Source organism: Protopterus annectens, chromosome 1.part1 (assembly GCF_019279795.1).
Source record: "Protopterus annectens isolate FY-2018-M chromosome 1.part1, PAN1.0, whole genome shotgun sequence".
NCBI classification, from domain to species: Eukaryota; Metazoa; Chordata; order Ceratodontiformes; family Protopteridae; genus Protopterus; species Protopterus annectens.
This window is the reverse complement of record NC_056726.1, coordinates 1218585906-1218607442: the sequence shown is the minus strand read 5'-3', so window position 1 is coordinate 1218607442 and position 21537 is coordinate 1218585906. Positions and strand designations below refer to the sequence as shown.

The 21537-nt window shown below is 41.9% G+C and overlaps 1 protein-coding gene across 2 annotated transcripts in view; it reads right to left on the bottom strand.

Moving 5' to 3' along the window:
- Positions 1-1604: 1604 nt before the first annotated feature.
- The window catches only part of LOC122809341 (protein NATD1-like), a 398090-nt gene continuing 378157 nt past the window's right edge, over positions 1605-21537 (bottom strand). For both annotated transcript variants that reach the window (XM_044080753.1, XM_044080763.1), the window contains one exon: positions 1605-2476. In XM_044080753.1, coding sequence (XP_043936688.1) covers positions 2360-2476 — 117 coding nt within the window. In that variant the 3' untranslated portion in view covers positions 1605-2359. The remainder of the gene's footprint in view (positions 2477-21537) is intronic.

Below are 21537 nucleotides of genomic sequence, written 5' to 3'. Positions count from 1 at the left end.
AGGAGTTCTGAGATTTGCCAGACTGCCAGGGGAAGGGTGGTAGGACACTACTAAACATATGCCATTGAGGCAGTGTGTTTGTTGAACATCTGTGTTAATGAGCCCTTGATCCCATCAGTAATTTCATAACAATAATATTCTCCTATGCTTTGAAGGTATGATCTTCTGGACATCTGGCAGTATTCTAGATCTCACATGCAAAGTGCTGAACAATAACTTAGGACAACTCTTCCTAGGTATATTGCAGCTAGAACTCAAAGTCAACTTAAACAAGACCAAATCTATGCTCCTTTGGCATTCAAAACCATCTTAGCTTGATTAAAGATACCCAAGATAAGTGCTACATCACCAGGAATAAGCCAATTGTTTAAAAAATAAGCAAACCTATAAATATCGTGTAATCTGGATTGACCTGCTACAGCTGTCACCAACATAAATAGTTATTAAAAGCTAGACCCCTGACATCCCTTTATCACTGACTGAATAACCTTCTAACAAATGAGGAAAAGACCACCCTCGGTAAAGAAGGGCTATTTCCTACATTTGAATATGCACCTCCCATCATAGCTACTGCTTCTAAATGCTACTAGCAAAAGGATGCAGATCACTCAGAATTAAATATGTGGGATCATGGTTACTACACAAAGCAGGCAGTACTACTATATTAGAAACACAGATTGTTTCAAAATTATGCCAAGAAGTGAATAATGGCTGAAAACTACCACAGAAACATAAGGCTAAGCTTTTTAAGGTCTTCACAGATCAATAGCCTAATAAATACCTATGAACTCTTAGGAAAGCAGGTTGGCTACCTATATGAACTGGCATCCTTCTTATATGAGTAATCCAAGTTACAAACTGCATGACTGCAGACTGCTGTGCTGCATCCCAACAATCACAGGACTGTTACTCTTGTAATAGACACAAGTTGTAGCTGCTTAGTTTTGTTACATCATTCGCCTAAAGCATTTTCAGTCAGCACAGCTTCAGGACAGAACTTCATAGCTGCCGCTGTAAGGCAACTACCCCTATGCACTCATTCACCATGTAGCTAGAACTTCAAAAGGAAGCAGAATGCATATGTGTTTGTACAATTATCCAAGGAAATTCAACTGACCTCAAAACAGCTAGAAACTGTGGCCCACAATAGGAGGAATTTAACAATAGTGTATTTTGAAAACCCCTTCAAAGTTATGTTCTGTAACGTATTCTTGGGATGTTTAATAAATTTTATAACACTGCTGTTTACTGTATCTTTTGGCCTCTTCTGCGGTTTGTTTTTTTCCCTTGTCTTTTCTATAAAGGTCTGAGACTGAAAAAGGGCCCTATAGTCTAGTTCACACATATCTGTTAACTAAAATAAAAACAAATGTCCAAATCTCCAATAAGACATATTGTAATACTGTTGTTTTTGTCACTGTATCATTTGGCTTCTTCTGTGTTTTTCTGTCTTTGGTGTAAAAGGCTGAGACTGAAAAAGGGTCTTATGGTCTAATTCACTTACCTGTTAACTAAAATAAAAATAAATGTGCAAATCTCCTGTGATTAGGTTATGAGATGCTCATATAAAATTATCACGATATAATTACACAACACAAGTGCAGTTTAACTGGTGAGGCACTTTATTATATGATGTTTACAACAGAATCATCATAATACCAAACTCATCTACAAGCTGAATATTCTATTCATATCAAAGGCTTCATTTTTCACAGCGGTTGTGCTGTGCTGCACATGACTCCCTGATGTGCTCCAAATGGAAAGTAAAGAAAAAGAATACGAAAGCTGTTCCTACTATCTAGAGTGCCTGACTTCTAGTCAAACAGAGCACAATATGCAACAGACTTAACATAATGGCTTAATAACCCAAGAACTCCACTGTTTCTTTTGCTCTTGACATAGTTTTCATTTAGGAGGTCAGTGACCCCTTGTCCCTCTGTAACAGGGCAGTCTCCAATCTGCTAGGGAACGCGTACTGTATTTTGCCACACAAAGACAAAGCAGCTGTAGCTATATGTCTCCTTTTCTGAAAAAAACATCACAAAAACAGACTACCTTGTGATCACCCATATTCTCTTCATCTTTCCCACCCTCCCCCACATTACAGCAAGTAGCACCTATATCAGAGAAGCACTGGTGAACCCAGAGTTCGACGACAGATATATGCAGCAGTGATGTTGTAGGAGTGGAAAAACTGTCTCTCTGAATTTATGGGAACCACATAAGGCTTCCTTGGCCTTCAGCGGTGCAGGACAATTGCTGGTACTTCCTCAACCTCCCCCGACCTGACTTCCACTGCTGGGAAAGGGCAACAGACTAGGTGATGTGTGTGCTGAGTCCAGTCAGGACAGGCTCTTCTTCAGTTTAGTACACGTTCTGTGTATGATGGTAGGGGATTATCCTTCACAAACTTCTGAATGTACCAGCAGGTGATGTGCACTTTCAAGTCCTCTTCAACTGCAAAGTCCATGGCAGCCTACAAAGCAGCATAGAAGAAAAAAAATTACTTATCCATAATAAAAATGAATGAACTAGAAGGTGTGGAGACAATTACATACATTAAGTAGATGGTATGTTTATAGGCAAAGGGGAAATTCTGAATTAGATAACTGCATTCAAATAATTATACAGTGGCTCTACAAATTCAAGGACACTTGATTAATAAGTCAACCACAAAGTGGCATTCATAATGATGTCACTATATCCAGATTAGCCATAAATACCATTGTTCTTTATATTTCACAAACAACATAAAAACACTCCAGCGTTACACAGAAACAAATAATGTGATAGCTGATAAGGATCATTTCAACAAATCTTGTCTACCTGCTGTGCTACCTGTTGTACAGGTTGCCTGAGTTTAGAATTTGACCTAACAAAAGAGTGATATTATTCAATAACAACTAACTACTTACCTTGTTTTGCTGCTAAATACACAAAACCTAGCTTTACAAGGGTAGCCAGAGTCTAATATGCCGTCTGGCTATAAATGATTTATCTAAATATTCATTTTCATCACTTTAACCTAACGGTCAAACATATCCTCTGTTTTTTTTTTTTTTTGGGGGGGGGGGGCCATGTCTACAGCTGATAATTTTCAAACTCCTGCCATCCCAAATGGGCAAATGAATTACTATGTGTGGTGGCACATCAATGCAAACCATAGCCAGATGACCCACTCCAAAGGGAGACCACCAACTCATCACTGCTTGTTTAAAGAGTACTGGCTGATGGACACAGACTGAGCTCATCTAACAGTGTTCAAATTGCAGATATTTTGTCACTATCTTGAGGTCCCTGGATCTGAATAAGTGTAGCAACATCAAGCCTACTTCCACAGGAGTTCTTATGGTTACCGCGCTGACTCACCACTATCTACTGTAGATATTAAACAATGATTTTTCTCTATTTCTACCAGATGTCTTTTCTGCACTGTCTCACACCTTATTCCAGAAGTGACAACAGAACTTCAACCATATCAAGTTTCCTTAACCAAGCCTCAGGCATCAGGGCCGCTACCAAAACATGGGCTGTCTGTCTCACAAAATGACCTCACCCTCTGTGCCACTGTACTGGAATCTGTTATATTTACATTTTTGTTGCTTTATATAGTTCACCATCTAATGTACATTTAAGTATGTTGGTCTTGATAAGCACAGTTTTGAAACTGTGATATTTTACTCTATGAACTTGTATGTTAAAGGTAATAAATACATAAATGTACACACCTGTCAGCTCCATGGTGCAAAGGGATGAAGCCTTGAATACAGTACAGGTGACTGGGGTTTGATTAGTGGCCCTAGCACTGGCAGAGTCCATGGGGAGGAGGGAGAGGAGTGAAGGGGTAGTGCCTATTTGTATCTTTCAAAATGAGGGATGTGGTGGGGTGGAGCACAGCAGTCACATCATCAGTGGGTGTGGCACGGTACACACCAGCCAGCTAAAGTGTGGAGACAGTGAAGAGGTGATGGACTATGATGGAGGCGGGGCTTAGCCTTACATTTACCATTCCACAGCCCTTATAACAGTGTGACTCAAGACAGGCATGCCACAACAGAGCTTGAACATTTGACTCTGGGTTTAGAGCTTGGTAAGCAGGCCTGTAACCAGCACGGTGGGAGCAGGGCTTAAAAGCCATCATCCACAGCATGATGGTCTTTCTCCAGACAGCCAATTCTCACCCCTAGCTGCTGTGAGGAAACAAATGAGTCAAATGACTGTCTAGGGAGGACAGTTGATAGTTAGTATGTATGCCCACAAAGGCAAAAGCAATCAAACAAATATGCACTACTATTTTTTTAGCTTAACTGCTTATTGACCATTTGACTGCTCAAGTAAGTGGGTGGGTCCAAAGTCCCACTTTAGTGGAAAAATGGGTTACAGAGGCAGGTACAGCTGTTTACAAGGAGCATCCATTCATTTTTCATTTCTGATTATGCCCATTTAGCTAGTTCCAATTCATTTGAGAAGCTGAAGCCTGTCCCACATAACCGCTTGATACAAGGCAGAGAAACCTGTCTTGGCGAGGGCAATAACCTATCACAGGAAGTGAGCAGGTACATGATTACACAAGTATGGACAACTACTACTAGCAATCTGGTAGACATCAAATTCACCTACGACATGCTTTTGAAATGTAGAAGGAAAACAGGTACAAACTCATGCAAGCACACTGAGGACATCCAGACTTCCCACAGAAAGCACCCCAGCAGTAAACTGAACTGTAAAACCAAGAGCTATAATGCAGCAAAATTAGCCACTGCACTGCTGTAAATTTTGACTAATGAGGAAATATTTGCATTCATATAGCTGCTGTAAGACAGGAAGACTCACTACATCAAACATCTGAATAATCTTAGCCAGTTCTGTGGTGTAGATGGATGAAACTCTGACTGAGGGCCAGATGAACCAAGATCAATCAGCAGTAAACTGTTCTCTTCAGCAGCCAGCATAGGAGGGTGACAATGAATTGATGACAACATCCCAGTCATTATGGAGGACAGGAAGGTGGTCTGCAGTGCTGACACCCACTGGAGGACAGATGTACATCATGCAACATATAGGGCAGCCTTATGTGTTTGGCTCTGCGAAACTGTATGCATACAGCCGTCATACAGAATACACAGGAGCAAGCAATCTAAAGGGAATGCACAGCAAGCCCCTCAGTTGCCAGCAAGTGATGTTAGACCACACATAAAATACCATTGAGACTTCCTGGATGAGAGCCACAACAGACTCTCTCCTTATACAGGAACAAATACAAGACAGGTGTAGTAATGGGCCAAACAGATGGCAGACATGGGGTGGGAAAAATTATATAAAAAGCTGGATACACTAATCTGTCTATAATGCATTACTTAATCCATAATCACCCAGAAGAAAATGTATGTTTGTATACACTTCTGTCAAATCCTAAATATATGCATTTCTTAACTATGACAATTAGATACATATACAGTCTTACCAATCCAAGCATGTGAGTTAAATTCAAATATCGACATAGCACCATGCTGGGAAATTTCTAAATGGTGGAAGGGTGCAGATTTGTGAAAGTTCTGATAGGGCTCTACAGCTCAAAGCCTAAAAAACACTCTTTCAGAGGTTATGTGAGGGCCATTCATGGTAGGGTAGCCCAGCACTATCCACCACAGCTGAGTTCTAAGTGGAACACCCCGTCTGTGTTTGAAATTCTGAAGCAAACTAGGGGCATGAGGAACCAACATATGCTCGAGCCAACCAAGAGAAAGTGAACTGTTCCAGAATCCCTCCAAGTAAATTGTTAAAATATTATGTTAAAAGTCATCTGTCACACAACATCCCACCTCAATATCCCCAAAATTACATCACACACACAAGACATATAGTAACTCTCAATCTGTTACCTGAAACAGACTTGCCATCTACATAAAACTAAGTTCATCACTGTCCATTTTCAAGTGCAACTTAGATCTATGGATGGAGAAACAGAAAAGTTTCCTCCTGGACCGCCGTGTGTGCTAGGAACGGACAGAGGTGGCACCTAAATAACTTTGTCGCAGGACAACATTAAACTTGTCTTAGAACTAATGGAAGTAGTGTTGGATAACAATTATATACACTTTCAAGGAGAATTTTATCAACAAATAAGTGGTGTGGCAATGGGGGCAAATTGTGCCCCCGTTTACGCAAATTTAGTTATGTTAGAGTAGGAAAACAGATTTGTTTTTCCTAGTAGGTATTTGGGGAACATCCGCCTTTATGTCAGATTTCTAGATGATATTTTTATTTTATGGAAAGGTGAAGAAGATAGTGTTAAAGATTTTGTTGAGTATATTAATCATAGCACCCCCTTCTTTAGATTTACATATACATGGGACAAAAAGGTTATTAACTATTTGGACATATCAATTTTACAAACAGATACTGGTTTTAAGTCTAAAATTTATAGAAAGCCTACTTGGTGTAACAGTTATTTACATTTTTCCAGTAACCATCCCATGTTTATGAAAAAAAGTTTAATTAAAGGGCAAGGAGTCCGTATTGCTCGTATGACATCGGAGTTTGTAGATTTAGAACAGGAGTTTAGAAAATTAAAATTGATGTTTATAGAGAGGGGATACCCAGAAGATTTTATTGATACAGTATTGGGGGAGGTTTATAGAGGTTGGGGTCACAAATATATACCACTTTTAGGTAGGCCTTTGAATGACAAATCCAATATGATTAATAGTAATAACAACATGGTGATGGAAAACACTAATAAATATCATAAGGCCTGTGTAATTGAACACAATGACTTCTCTGAAACCTTTATGAAAATATTGAGGGGCAATTGGAGTTTGCTAAAAACACACAGGGAATTGTTTGAATCTGTTGGGCCAACACCTTCATTTTCTTTTAGGACAGGGTTTAGTCTTAAAAAATCTTTTGAGGTAAATATGCCCCGGAACAAATATGATGGTAAGGGCACAGTTCCCTGTGGTGGTTGCAAACAGTGTTCCAATATTTTGAAAGAAGGTAGTATCAAATTAGAAAATGGCATGGGTAGTGTTGTTAGATTCTGCAGAGGTAACTGCTGTACAAAGATGTTAGTATATTTGGCTGTATGTAACGAATGCCCTGCATACTATGTGGGTAAAACTGAAAGGGCATTCAAGGACAGAATTTATGAACACTGTTACGATGTTAAAAATAAGAAAGATTCTAGTGTGTTATATAAACATTCTATTTACTGCAGTACTTTCAGTGGATATAAATTTGGAATTATTGATGTTATTAAAAATTACATTGGGGGTGGTGACTACAAAAATATGTTACTAAATAAAGAACTGGTATGGCAACTTAGGTTAAGGCCTAATGCACCACCTGGATTAAACGAATATATTTCTGTTAAACCAGTTTTGGTACAAAAAGCTTCTACAGTATAATTACACTACATGTTCCATAAGTTTGCATAGTTGCACATTTGATTAAGTATTTGCAATATAATACAAATACACATACAACATATATACAAAAAATGTTTTTTATCAATTTTGATTTAAAGTTTTTTAGATTTAATATTCAGGAATATTCAAGAATATTTAGGTAATATTTTCAGTAGGTGGCTATATATATATATATATATATATATATATATATATATATATATATACAATATTTGTGGTTTTAAATTTCAATATAGTATAAAATATTGTTTTATAATGACATTTTAACTTTTTTGGTGATGTTGCTTTAAATAGTTAATTGTGAATGTTAATTAATTGGTGTTTGTATAAAAGACTAGTAAAATAATGATGGAGTATCTGATGAAGTCTTGTGCCTAAGACGAAAGCGCTAATGGTAGTTGCTCCTGTGTTCATTTTTTAATAAAGTGGATTACTGATGGACTTTTGGTCGTTTTACTGGTATTTGGACAGCTTTTTTCTGCATTTTTGGTTGGACTTTGATTTTATAACCTAAATATTTTATCCCATAAATGGGTCGCCTCAAATTATCTATGGTATGATTGTATTTATTCTCGCTAAGGGTAATATATAATTACTGACCACGGGATGGATAAGGCCAATCTATAACCAAATGGGATAGGTTATTTCATTTTGAGCGCAAAAAATGCTAAGTGGCTAGGCTTAAAATGACCTGCAAGGGCAGCTAACCTAGTACTTATCTATGAACCTATGAAAAATTAGGGACAAAAAGTACAGCTGTGTATACTTACCATAAATGTAGATGTTCGAGTGTATTCACTGTTGCAGTCATCACACTTGGGTTATCTGCCTGCAGGTTAGCCCTCAGTTGGCCTGAATACTAGAGTCTTGGGATTTCTGCGTCAGATGCTGTCACCTCTTCCATGACGTCAGGTCACCAGGGGTATAAAACATGCAGTCAACACCATTGCATCAGTATTTCTTGCCCCAGATGTCAGGAGCCCCCAAAATAGGAAGCTATTACATGGTGTGGAATACCTCCAGTAAAAACATAAATACCCCTGCCATAAAAAATGTTCATAAAAAGGATAGGTAGAAAAGACAGAGAAAGCCAGGGGGCTGTAGGGAGGAAAACCAGGAATGCAACAGTGAATACACTCGAACATCTACATTTATGGAAAGTGTACACAAATGTACTATGTTCTTCGTGTTTCACTGTTGCAGTCAACACACTTGGGTTGATTCCCAAAGCTGAGGAAGGGTGGAGGCAGTCAAGAAGTGTTAGGGCTGCCTAGCAGGCCTTATAAGACTGCTGTAGTAAATCCAGTTCTGGATTTAGAAAAAATAGGTAAGTAGTAATGCTTGGTAAAAGTGTGTACAGAACTCCAGGTTGCAGCTTCCAGGATGTCCCTGGTAGGGACTCCCCTGAGAAATGCTGTAGAGGTTGAAGTAGCTCTAGTGGAATGAATTCTGATCCCCTGAGGGGTAGGTTTTCCATGGTGCTTGTAGCAGAAATGGATGCAGTGTGCTATCCATTTGGAAACGGTTTGCTTCGAAATGGCCTTGCCCTCTGCCCTTGTAGCAAAGCTGACTAGCAGCTGTTCAGATTTTCTGAAAGGCTTAGTCCTGTCAAGGTAGAACCTGAGCTGTCTGTGCACATCCAAGGAGTGCAGGATCCTTTCCCCTTTATTCTGAGGATTAGGGAAAAAGGTTGGCAAATGGATGGATTGGTTTAAAGCCACACTGGATACCACCTTGGGTATAAAGGATGGGTTAGTCCTGAGGGAAACCCTGTCAGCATGGAAAATAATGAAAGGTTCCACTACCATTAGTGCCTGTAACTCAGACACTCTTCTTGCTGAAGTAATACAAGTAAGGTTGTTTTCTAAGAGAGGAATTTTAACTCTGGTGAAGCAGCAGGTTCAAAAGGGGGAAGTGTGAGCTTCTCCAGTACAAAGTTAAGTTTCCAGGCCGGGGTGGGAGCTCTCTTAGGGGGCCTTAAATTGTTAGCTCTTCTCAGGAACTGTTTGATGAGAGGGTGAGAAAAGAGAGGTGGCTCAGTATTATAATGAGCTGAGATGGCAGCGACATGAATCTTAATGGATGAGAAGGATAGGCCTCTGTGGAGCAGCTCTGCTAGGTAATCAAGGATTTGAAGTAAGGTGGGCACAGCTGTGTCCTTTCCTTGAGACTGACTCCAAGAACAATATCTTTTCCTATTTTCAGCATAGGATCTCCTAGTACTAGGCCTTCTGGCCTCAAGGATGATGTCCAGCACCTGTTGGCTGAAGGATGCTGGTGGTGTACTTGGGATAAGCCAGGCTGCAAGGTTTAGGGTTTGCAGCTGTGGATGCAAAATCTGTCCCTCCTGCTGGGAAAGCAGGGAAGGTGTCTGATGTAGGTGCCAGGGTGGCACTGCTGTCAGACTGCGTAGGAGTGGGTACCAGTGCTGGTGTGGCCAGTCTGGTGCAATAAGTATTGCCCTTGGCCTGTCCTGTTCGATCTTGAGTAGTACTTTTGAGAGGAGGGGCAGAGGAGGAAAGGCATAAATTGAGAAGATTTCCCATGTAAAGGATAGGGCATCCACTTTCCAGGCTCTGCTGTGAGGGTTCCTGGTGCAAAATTTGCTCAACTGGTGGTTTTAGGGGGAGGCAAAAAGGTCCATCTCCGGTGTTCCCCAGCTCTGGGTTAGAAGTTTGAATGAGTTGGGTTCCATTTTCCACTCGTGAGGGTCCAGTAGATTTCTGCTTAAGTCATCTGCCAGTGAATTTTGCTTGCCTGGCAGGAATTGAGCTTGTAGGTGCACTTGGGTTGCTCAAGGTTGTGTTCCACAGGGCCATAGCTAACCTGCAGAGTGTGTAAGAATGAGTTCCCCCCTGCTTGTTTATGTATCACATAACTGTGGTGTTGTCTGTCTTTATCATGAGCTGTCCTGGAAGGGTAAGGTATTCGAAGACTGTCAAAGCATTCTGTACAGCTAGCATCTCTTTTTGATTGATATGTAGGGGAATTTGTTCTGGACTCCATTTGCCTTGAATGCATTTGCCTGCCATCTGAGCCCCCCATGCATAGTCTGATGCATCTGTTGTCAGGGAATGGGCGGCAAGGGGGTTGAGTGAGAGGAAGTCCCTTGTTGTGGCTGCATGCCTCTGCCCACCAAAGGAACTCTGCCCTTAGACAAGGTATGATAGGAATCACTGTTTCCAGGTCCTGAGATTGTTGACACCAAAGACTTTTTAAGTACCACTGAAGTTTCCTCATATGCAGTCTTGCATATGGAATTAGCAGAATGCATGAGGCCATGAACACTAGGGTTTGCAGTATTTTCCTTGCAGATAGCTGGGTTTTGATGGTCATTAGTTTGAAATAGTTTGTCAAATGGACCTGCTTTTCTGGAGTGAGGAATGCCATCTGGGAAGTTCTGTTCAAGCTTGCTCCCAGGAATACAGTTTGTTGGCTGGGCACCAGTTGTGATTCATTTTCGTTGATGGTGTATCCCAGTGAAGTTATAAGTCTTTTTACAAATGCCAGGTGCTGAAGTAGCAATTCCTGACTGTCCGCCTGAATCAGGCAATCGTCCAAGTATGGGTAAATTTGAATATTTCTCTGCCTGCAGTATGCAACGGCTGGAGTCAGGCACTTTGTGAATATTCTGGGCACAGTAGATAAGCCAAAGGGAAGTGCAGAGAACTGATAGTGCATAGAGCCTGCCCTGAAACATAGATATTTACTGCAAGACTCCCTTATGAGGATGTGCAGATAAGCTTCTTTTAAGTCTAGGGTGACTAACCAGGCATCCTTGGCTAGCATAGGAAGAAACTGTTGCATTGTAAGCATTTTGAATTTTGGGACCACCAGAAAAGTGTTGAGAATTGATAGATCCAGGATAGGGCGACAAGAGCTCTCTTTTCTGGGCACCAGGAACAGTCTGGAGTAGAAACCCTGTCCCCTTTGTTCTACCGGAACAGGTTGAATAGCCCTGATATAGAGAAGGGAAAGTACTTGCTTTTGAGTCTCTGCCCACTGGTTTGGAGGAAGGTCTGGCAACCTGCTTGGGGTTGGCAGTGAGTGGAAGTAGAATCTGTATCCCTGGGATATAAAGTTTAGAACCCATTGGTCCTGAATAATGGACATCCAGTTTTTTGCATGAAGGGTGAGTTTTCCTCCTAGGGGTGCAAGCACTTGGGCATGGCTGGGAAGGATAATTGGAAAGTCATTGTGAACTTTTTCCATAAGGGGGTGGCTTACCACTCCCTGTTTCTGAGGTGAGAACACTCCATTGTTTAGATCTCTGCATACCCTGAGACTGTAGTCTTGGGGATCTGTTTCCCCTGGGTTTGGACTGGGAAGGCCTGGGAGGGACTGGAAAGGACCAGTTTTTTGAAGGTCAATGCCTACTGAATCTAGGTGGCTGCACCTGTAAGAAATATTTTAACAGTTTGCATAGATTTAGGTTTTTCTTCCATCTTTTTAAGAACTTCTTCTGCTTTTGTGTCAAACAAACGATCTGGTGTACTGGAGCATCTAGTAATTTTGCTTTGACATGGCCTGGCAAGACTTGTTCCTTCAGTCAAGCATGCCTTTTCAGTACAGACCCAGTGACAGCAGCCCTGCAAGATGCTTCTAAGGCATCAAACCCACACTGCAGAGTATGTTTACTAACTTGGTTTGCAGACTGCATTAACTCTTGTAAATCTTTATTTTCTGCACAATCTGGAAGTAACACCATTTTTTGTTTAATTAGTTCCATACTATGTTGCTGGTACTTCAACATGTGAAACTGGCAATTCAAAGCCTTGATGGCAAGAGTTGCAGAGGTATATACCTTCTTACCCCATCTGTCTAAAACTCTAGAATCCCTGTCTGAAGGGGTAGGGTTTTTGGCTGTAGTAGCCTTAATGCCTTTAGATCCCTGGGAAATGGTCTCTGGATCCGCAGTAGGATTCTTAAGAGAAATTTGTGAGAGTCAGTTACTCTGTAGTACCTGTCAGGTACTCTAGGAGCTGGGGGTAAAGTGACAGGAATAAGACTGGATTCCATGAAGACTTCATCTACAATATCCAGGACAGGGGGGTATAGCTAGAAGCCTGTGCTGAGGCAAATCTAAAAATTCCCTGAATCTCTTTTTGGACTGAGGATAGTCCTGGCATTCCCAGCAGAAATGCTCTCTTAAGGTATGCAAGGTTTCACCAAAAGAAAAATCCTCTGGAGGGGAGGCACAGGGAATGGATTCCTCTGCATCTGAATCCTCATAGGTAGATAAGGGTATGTCCTGGTAATCAGAAGGGTCAGAGTCATCGGACTCCTGGTCTGTAGAATCAGAAGGAAATTCAATTCTTTGTCTTTTAGCAGGGGAAGGCTGGCTTCCCCTAATTAGAGTAATAAGGTCTTCAGCCATTCTAAGCATTTGTTTTTGTGGCATGGGAGCTTGAGCATGTGCTTTGGACGTTGGTTTTCAAGGCATAGTGCGAACTCTGGGCCTGAGAAACTTGATAGTTTTAGTTAAAAAGAAGTTGTCGGTTTAATACGAATATCGGTAGATCGGAATACACCCTCAGAAGCCGGTGCCTGCACAGTGGCTCCGGACCCACCCAAGGTAGAGACATCCACAGGTTCCATAGTCGAAGAAGCATCTCGTGGCATACCGGACTCCGAATAGGTCTCAGCAGAGGCCTGCGAATTTGTAGAAGTGGGCATCAGGGGCTGCAAAGGCGCCTCACTGAGTACCGGCAACTAGCTTAACGGAAGTGTCGTCGGCAGTTTTTGACCTATGCAGTCTGTCTCTATCTTTGTGCTTTTTCGGAAGATCGGTAGTCTGATGGCTTACTGAAGCCATTTCGGAATACGGAGAACAAGTGCAAAAGAATTTAGCTACAAAAATAGCTCAATGATGAATGGTTCGGGCATTAAGGCACAAAACCAACAGCGAGGGACATCGTGGTCTGGGCCTAAAGAGGTGATTCAGTAAGAATGAAAATCTCTATGAGGTATTTGCTTTCCACAGGCAAGACAATTGTTAACATTTTCTGACATTGGTTAGAGCAAGAAAAAAGAATCCCAATGGGGTACTTAGCTTTAGAAGACTTCAGGTTTGAAACTCGAAAAACGAAAATTTCAGGTAACGGCCGACCGGCACTTGCGAACTGCTTTTGCTTCAGGCTCCTTCTTGGTAAGAAAGACTGATGTAATGGCATCGGCTGCATGTTTTACACCCCTGACGACCTGAGTTCATGGAAGAGGCGACAGCATCCAACGTAGAAATCCCAGGACTCTGGTATTCGGGCTGACTGAGGGCTACCTGCAGGCAGATAACCCAAGTGTGATGACTGCAACAGTGAAAAACGAAGAACATCCAAAAATACACAGGGAGAGAGACTAAAAATTAGGGGACCTTAATAGTAACATTCACTTAATAATTTGATAGAATAAGAGGGTTTGAACTGACTTACAATTTCCAAAGGATATGGAGCCTAACTGTAACAACTAAGAGTGTAATAATTTCAGTATTGTCTTGCTATGACAAATTTTACAGGAGTCAACAAATGTGAATCAAATGTCAGGAAGATTTAAGTGTAACTGCATGCACAAATGTGATAACCTAATCTGTTGTCAGTAGCCTTCAGCTGCACATCTACTAGTGCAACAGAAATGAAAAAGACACCAATTAAAATAAATGACTCTTAGCAGTTTAGACAAATAACAATACAAGCATGAGCATACTTCTCAGGCTGTGTGATTACAACTGATATACAAAGCTCTTTTCAATATTTTCTTATGAAACAAATGGGTCACATTTGGTGGATTCTGAGTCACTGGTTAAAAAATTAATCTGTCACGACCACTTATCTTTTATCATGCAAAGGCATTAAGTTTTAGGCAGGAATCCTAAATGATACACCCTTTTACAGGAAACTACATCCCTGTAGTAAAGCTGTTCTTCTTAATGCTTTAAATTTAAAATTATGACTGTAATCCCGCCTCACAAGTTAGCAAAACAGAAAATGAAATATGTTTTTTGACTACATACATTGCCATGTGATCCAAGAACTGAAACACCCTGCATATAACAGTTAAGGAGTTAGAGCCCTGGAAAGTTTCTCCTACCAAAATGACTACATCTAACGGCACCTAATCCTGAAGATTGAACATAGACGAGATCACTACTTATAAATGTAACCATGAACAACAAATGTTCTAACAATATAGCTCAATACCTTACAAACAATTAATAAAACTAAATATTAACATAACAAATCCCGACTTAATATCTTGAAACACAAAACTAAACAGTTATGGAAATGACTCCCGTCACACACATATAACAAATATATCTACAGATCAACCTAGATCCATTTTCTCTGACAAAAGTGCAATATGTCTGATGCAAATGACTGCCACTGACGTAGCCACACCCTTTGCCAGTACCACGATCAAAGCTGTGTGACCTCAATCCCCTTGACAAGCCCTCCATCCACTGCAAGACAAGTCACAGTATTAGACCACTTTTCAGTGTTTCTCCATACCCCTCTGCACTATACAGAAATGGCTAAAAGATATTTAATAGCATTGGGGAGTGGGCTCTGAGGAACTCTACCCTAAACTTCTCTAAAGTTACAATACATTTACTGTCATACCACTCTAGTGTGTAAAACAACTTCAATATCCATGGGATCATTCTCCAGCATTTGAAAACCTGTTACTATTACTCCTTTACAGAATATACCAGATTCCATCTCCCTAGATACTTTCATCCCATATCCATCCTCTCTATCACCATACCTAAATTAAATGAAAACCCCACACTGTCCAAAACGAACAAGCAGCTTTACTCTGACCATCAAGGCTTCCATACAGGTCATAGTACTAGTACAGCTATTCTTTTTTTTCACAGACAGCATCTGAAAAAGCATGGAACAAGGTCGTCCAACAGATACTTTATTCACAAATGTGAAAGCATTCAACATAGTCACCCATTACAGCCTACTCTAAACGTCATTTAGTTTGGCTACAACATCTCAGCAATTTAATGATTTCAACAATATCTTTACTGGATATATTATCTGTGTCCTTAATAACTAATCTATTTCCTTATCTCAACTCTACAAAATGGGATCCCAAAATGTTGCATTCTTGGTCCCTTTTCTCATCTCACTCTTCATTAATAACATTCTTAACATACTTAATATTTGCAACTTTGTTCTGTACACCAATTAGTTTTCTGTTGTTCTAACCTTAATTATAATTATTACCAGAGGCCTCTGTCTCTTAACTATATCTTACTACCCAAACGGCTAACACCACCAGTAGTTAAAATGAACGGTTTAAAAGCCATGTTCATGTTGCTTGGTATACATAAATAATAATCATCAGTGCAACACCACTAAGCATTCCTCATAGCCCCTCTCACACAGGAAACCCTAATGAAAGGATTTAGTACAAGTTCTCTGGATACTGTAAAAGGCTTTGGATAGACCACTCTCTCACCTTCAAAAACAGGACAATCTGTAAATTCTAATAACGTGAATATTTTACACAAACACCAACACCAGCCACTAGACATGCCAAGAAATTATCTGTAAAATCTACCTTATTTACTACCTGTGTGAAATATCTTGGCTAAGTAAACAGAGTGTACAGAGATCACGCAGGGTGAAGTAATGTGGTAAAAGGTAGAAGAAAAGAAAGAGAAAGGTGCAAGGACAGCAGCATATAATGAGACAGGTAAAAGTGAAGTTTGGAGTGCAAAGCAGAATAAACCTGACAAGCTATCTAAAGAAACTCTGAGGTGTAACAGGGTACAACATCTAAGAGAGACAGAGAGATGTCAGAGAAATAAGACATACCCGAATCAGCAGGAAAGTACAGTTTTGTACCTACCATAAAAGTAGATGTTCGAGTGCTCATACAGCTGCAGTCATAACAGATGGGTTATCCTGCCGTCAGGCGGGTCCTCGGTCGGCCGAATTCCAAAGTCTAGGTCCGGCGTCGGTTGTCGTTGCTTCTTCCCTGACGTCAGCGCGACAGGGGTATAAAAGAGGCAGCCGACGCCATTTTCTTCAGTTTTTCTTGCCCCAGATGTCAGGTGCCCCCAGAAGGAAGGCAAACAATGTTATGCAAAGATGCAATGTTGATAAATCAAAAACAGTAGTTGCAAGCAAATACACCATAAAAGAATACCCCAAAAAGGTTATATGAAAAGTGTTTGTCATAAGGCCTGTCCTAAGAGGGGATGGAGGGAGGGAAACCTGGACTGCAGCTGTATGAGCACTCGGACATCTACATTTATGGTAGGTACAAAACTGTACTATGTTCATCGTGCATACATCTGCAGTCATAACAGATGGGTAGAATCCCAAAGCTAAGTAAGGGTGGTAGGCACTAAGTGGAACTAGGAGGGGCTAGGATGCCCTGCAGGACTGCTGTGGCAAAGCCCACTCTAGATTTTGAGTATAGTGGGAGGTGATAGTGCACTGAACTCCAGGTGGCTGCTTCCAAAATGTCCTTGGTAGGGACCCCCCTGAGGAAGGCTGCAGAGGTAGCTGTGGCTCTGGTGGAGTGGGATCTGATGCATGCAGGCACAGTTTTTCCATGGAATGAGTAACAAAAACGTATGCAGTGGGCTATCCATTTTGAAATTGTCTATTTGGAAATAGCCTTTCCCTGAGCACCTACAGCATAGGACACAAAGAGTTGCTCAGATTTCCTGAATGGCTTTGTTCTGTCCAAGTAGTAACAAAGTTGTCTGTGAATGTCCAAGGAATGTAGTAGTCTTTCCCCTTTGTTTTGTGGATTAGGATAAAAGGTAGGTAAGTGGATAGTCTGATTCAAAGCTACACTGGATACTACCTTTGGCATAAAAGTAGGATTGGTTCGTAAGGAAACTCTGTCCTGATGGAAAATGATGAATGGTTGCACAGCCATGAGGGCCTGTAGCTCCGAAACCCTGCGTGCTGAGGTGATATCCAGAAGAAAGGCTGTTTTCCATGACAAGTACTGTAAAACTCTGTTGAAGAAGCTGGCTCGAAGGGAGGAAGGGTCAGCTTTTCCAATACGAAGTTGAGGTCCCAAGCAGGGACTGGTGGTTTCCTTGGGGGTTTTATATTCTTTGCCCCTCTGAGGAACTGCCTTAAGAGAGGGTGAGAGAATAATGCAGGATCTGTGTTGTATTGTGCAGAAATGGCTGAAGCGTGGATCTTGATGGAGGAGAAGGAAAGTCCATTGTTTAACATCTCAGCTAGGTACTGTAAAATTTGAGGTATATTTATTACCCAAGGATTCTGTCCCTTTTCTTGATTCCAGGCACAAAATCGTTTCCATTTGGCGGAGTAAGCCTTTCTAGTAGAAGGTCTTCTGGCCTCCAAGATGACGTCCTGCACCTCCTTGGAGAGGAGAAACTGTTGGGAAATCAAGGAATTCTCCATGCAGCTAGATTTAGAGTTTTGAGATGGCTGTGAAGGGTTTTGTAGTTGTGCTGGGACAACAGAAGAGGGACTAGAGGTAGGATCCATGGTGGGGAATGTGTCAGGCTCCTCAGGAGCGGATACCAGTGTTGTCTTGGCCAGTCTGGAGCGATGAGAATCATTTTCGGCCTCTCTGCTCTGGCTTTTAATAGAACTTTGGGCAGCAGAGGAAGAGGCGGGAAGGCATAGACTGTCAATGTTGCCCAATTGAAGGAAAGTCGTCCACTTTCCAGGCCTGTGGATGATAGGCCCTTGAGCAAAATTTTTCAACTGGCAATTTCTGTGGGTAGCAAAGAGATCTATGTCTGGCTGTCCCCATGCCTGAGTTATCTTTGTGAAAAGTTGAGGATGCAACTTCCATTCGTGTGGATCTGTCATATTTCTGCTTAGGTTGTCTGCCAGTGTGTTTTCCTTCCCTGGCAGGAATTGTGCCTGCAATTGAATTTGCAATTCCAGTGCTGTGTTCCATAGGGTCATGGCTTGCCTGCACAGGGGGTATGAATGATTTCCCCCCTGTTTGTTTATGTACCACATCACTGTGGTGTTGTCTGTCCTTATCAATAGCTGGCCTGGATGCAGTAGGTCTTTGAAGGTCATAATAGCCTTTTGCACGGCTAGCATCTCCTTTTGGTTGATGTGAAGGTGCTTCTCTTTTCGGGTCCATTTTCCCTGAATGCACTGATCTGTCATGTGTGCTCCCCAGGCATAGTCTGAAACGTCTGTTGTGATGATTTGAGTTGCTTGAGGTACACAGAAAGGAAGACCTGTGTTTCTTTGGCAAGCTTGAGTCCACCACAAAAATTCCTTTTGAAGGCATGGAATGAGTGGGATAATTGTTTCCAAGCTGTGGCTGTGTTGAGACCATATGTTTTTCAGGTACCACTGAAGTTTCCTCATATGCAGCTTTGCACATGGGATTAGTAGGATGCAAGATGCCATGAATCCCAGAGCCTGCAGGATTTTCCTTGCAGTTAGCCTGGTGTAAGTTGCCATTTTTATGAAGTATTGAGACAGTTGCCTTTGCTTGTCTGGCGTGAGGTAGGCCATCTGGGTGGTTGTATCCAAGCTGGCACCCAGGAAAATTATTTGTTGAGAGGGTATTAGTTTTGATTTCTTTTTGTTGACTGTGTATCCCAGGAAGTTCAACAGTTTTATTACAAACGCCAGGTGCTGCAGTAGTATGTCCTTGCTGTCTGCTTGGATCAGGCAGTCGTCCAGATATGGGTAGATTTGTATCCCTTGTAGTCTGCAGAAGGCGATTACTGATGCCAGGCATTTCGTAAACACTCTGGGCGCAGTAGATAAGCCAAAGGGCAATGCAGAGAATTGGTAATGGGTTGAACCTGCAAGAAATCTGAGGTATCTTCTGCAATCTTGTCTGATAGGGACATGCAGGTATGCCTCCTTGAGGTCCAATGTTACCAGCCAAGACTCCTTGCCCAGCATGGGAAGAAGCTGCTGTAATGTGAGCATCGTGAATTTTGGCACCTGTAGATATGTGTTTAGGATGGATAGGTCTAAGATAGGTCTCCAATCTTTGTCTTTCCTCGGTACCAGGAATAGTCTGGAATAAAACCCTTGACCTTGTTCTTTTGCAGGTACCTCTTGAATTGCTTTCATGTCCATGAGAGCTGAAACTTGTTTTGTGCCTCTGCCCTTTGATTTTGTGGCAGGTTTGGCATGCCTCTCATTTTGGAAGGGTGTGAAAGTGAAACCTGTAGCCTCTGTCTATAATGTCCAGAATCCATTTGTCTTTTGTAACAATATGCCAATTCTTTGAGAATAATGTCAGTTTTCCGCCCAAAGGTGCTGCCATTAAAGCTTTGCTTGGCAGGTGTAGGGGAAGTCATTGTGTCTGTTTTCTAAAAGACTGTGATCTATCTTCTCCACCTCTTGGGGTTGGTGCTTGCCACTGTCTGGCTCTGAAAGATCCTTGAGGTTGCCCTCTGCCCCTTGGGCGCCTGTATCTGCCCCTTTGAGGTCTGTCCGTGGCTGGAAAGGACCAATTTTTTGAAGGCCAGTTTCTGCTGAAACGTGGAGGCTGTACCTGCAGGAAATCTTTCACTGTTTGCATTGATTTTGCTTTTTCCTCCATTTTCTTTAGCACCTCCTCAGCTTTAACACCAAACACAATACATCTTTTTGAAGAGGTGCATCTAATAATTTAGCTTTGACATGATCTGGTGGTAAGGTTTGCTCTTTGAGCCAAGCATGCCTACGTATAACGTACCCCGTAACAGCAGCTCTACATGAGGCCTCTAAAGCATCAAAACCACACTGCAAGGTATGTTTACCCACTTGCTCTGCACCATGCAACAAATCCTGCAACTCTTTTAAATCTGGTTGTTCTGGTTGTGTCATCTTGCTTTTCAGCTGTGATATCAAAAACTGTTGATACTTTAACGTATGGAACTGACAGTTTAATGCCCTCATGGTTAAAGTGGCCGAGGTGTACACTTTCCCCCCCCACCTTTCTAAAGCTCTGGAATCTCTCTCTGAAGGTAATGGATTTTTAGCAGTAGAGGCCTTAATTCCCTTGGGACCCTGTGAAATTGTTTCTGCGTCAGCAGTATGGCTTTTATATAGGAACTGGTGAGAGTCAGGAACCCGGTAATACCTGTCTGGTTTAACAGGAGCTGGAGGCAAAGAATCAGGATTAAGGCTGGCTTCTGTGTACACATCATCCAATATATCTAAAACAGGAGGGATAGCCAGAGGCCTATGCTGGGGGAGCAGAAGAAATTCCCTGAGCCTTTTCTTGGAATCTGAGTAATCTTGGCCTTCCCAGTGAAAGTGTTCCCTCAATGTATGCAGGGTTTCCCCAAAAGAGAAGTCCTCAGGGGGGGAGACCGAGGGAATAGACTCCTCTGCATCAGAGTCTTCAAATGGAGAATAGGCATAATCCTGGTCCTCAGATAGTTCTGAGGTAATAGAAGCTTGATCTGAGGAAGGACAGTCTTCCTCTAATCTGGGCCTTTTGTCAGAGGGGGGTTGAGAACCCCTGGTACGAGTAATCAAATCCTCAGCCATTTTAAGCATCTGTTTTTTAGGCATGGTGCCTTGAGAGGGGGTCTGAGGAACCTGTTTTTTGGTTTTCATGGCTGCTTTAGATTTAGTGAAGGCTTTAATGGAGAAGGAGGAAGGCCTGAAGACCCCTTGAGAAATGGCAGGCCTGTCTAAATTCTGAGTTTCCCCGCCAGGAGTGGCGTCGGGATCTGTAGTAGGAAAGGGGGCCGAGGAGCCTGCGACCTCGGGTACTGAAGACACCGGTAATGCATTGTCATCGGTACTCAGGGGCTGCGTAGGCGCCTCGCTGAGTACCGGAGAACCGGTAGTCAGCCTTAGCATGGTTTCAGAAGGTGGTGCGGACCTCATATGTCGGTTCTTATCTTTGCGTTTTTGCTCAAAACTGGAGTCGGAGTATCCGACGACATAATATAATTAAATTTTTTGCCAAAAAAGTGAAGGGCGAACTCCACCCGACGCTTAATAGTGCACTTATTGAATCTAGCACAAAAACGGCAGGCCGAGATGTCGTGGTCTGGGCCTAAGCAAGGTATACAGAAAGAGTGGAAATCCTTATGCGGTATTTGCTTCCCACATGAAATGCAATTATTAACTTTGTCTGACATCGGTCTGAGGCAAGAAAAGTTTCCCCAACGGGGTACTTA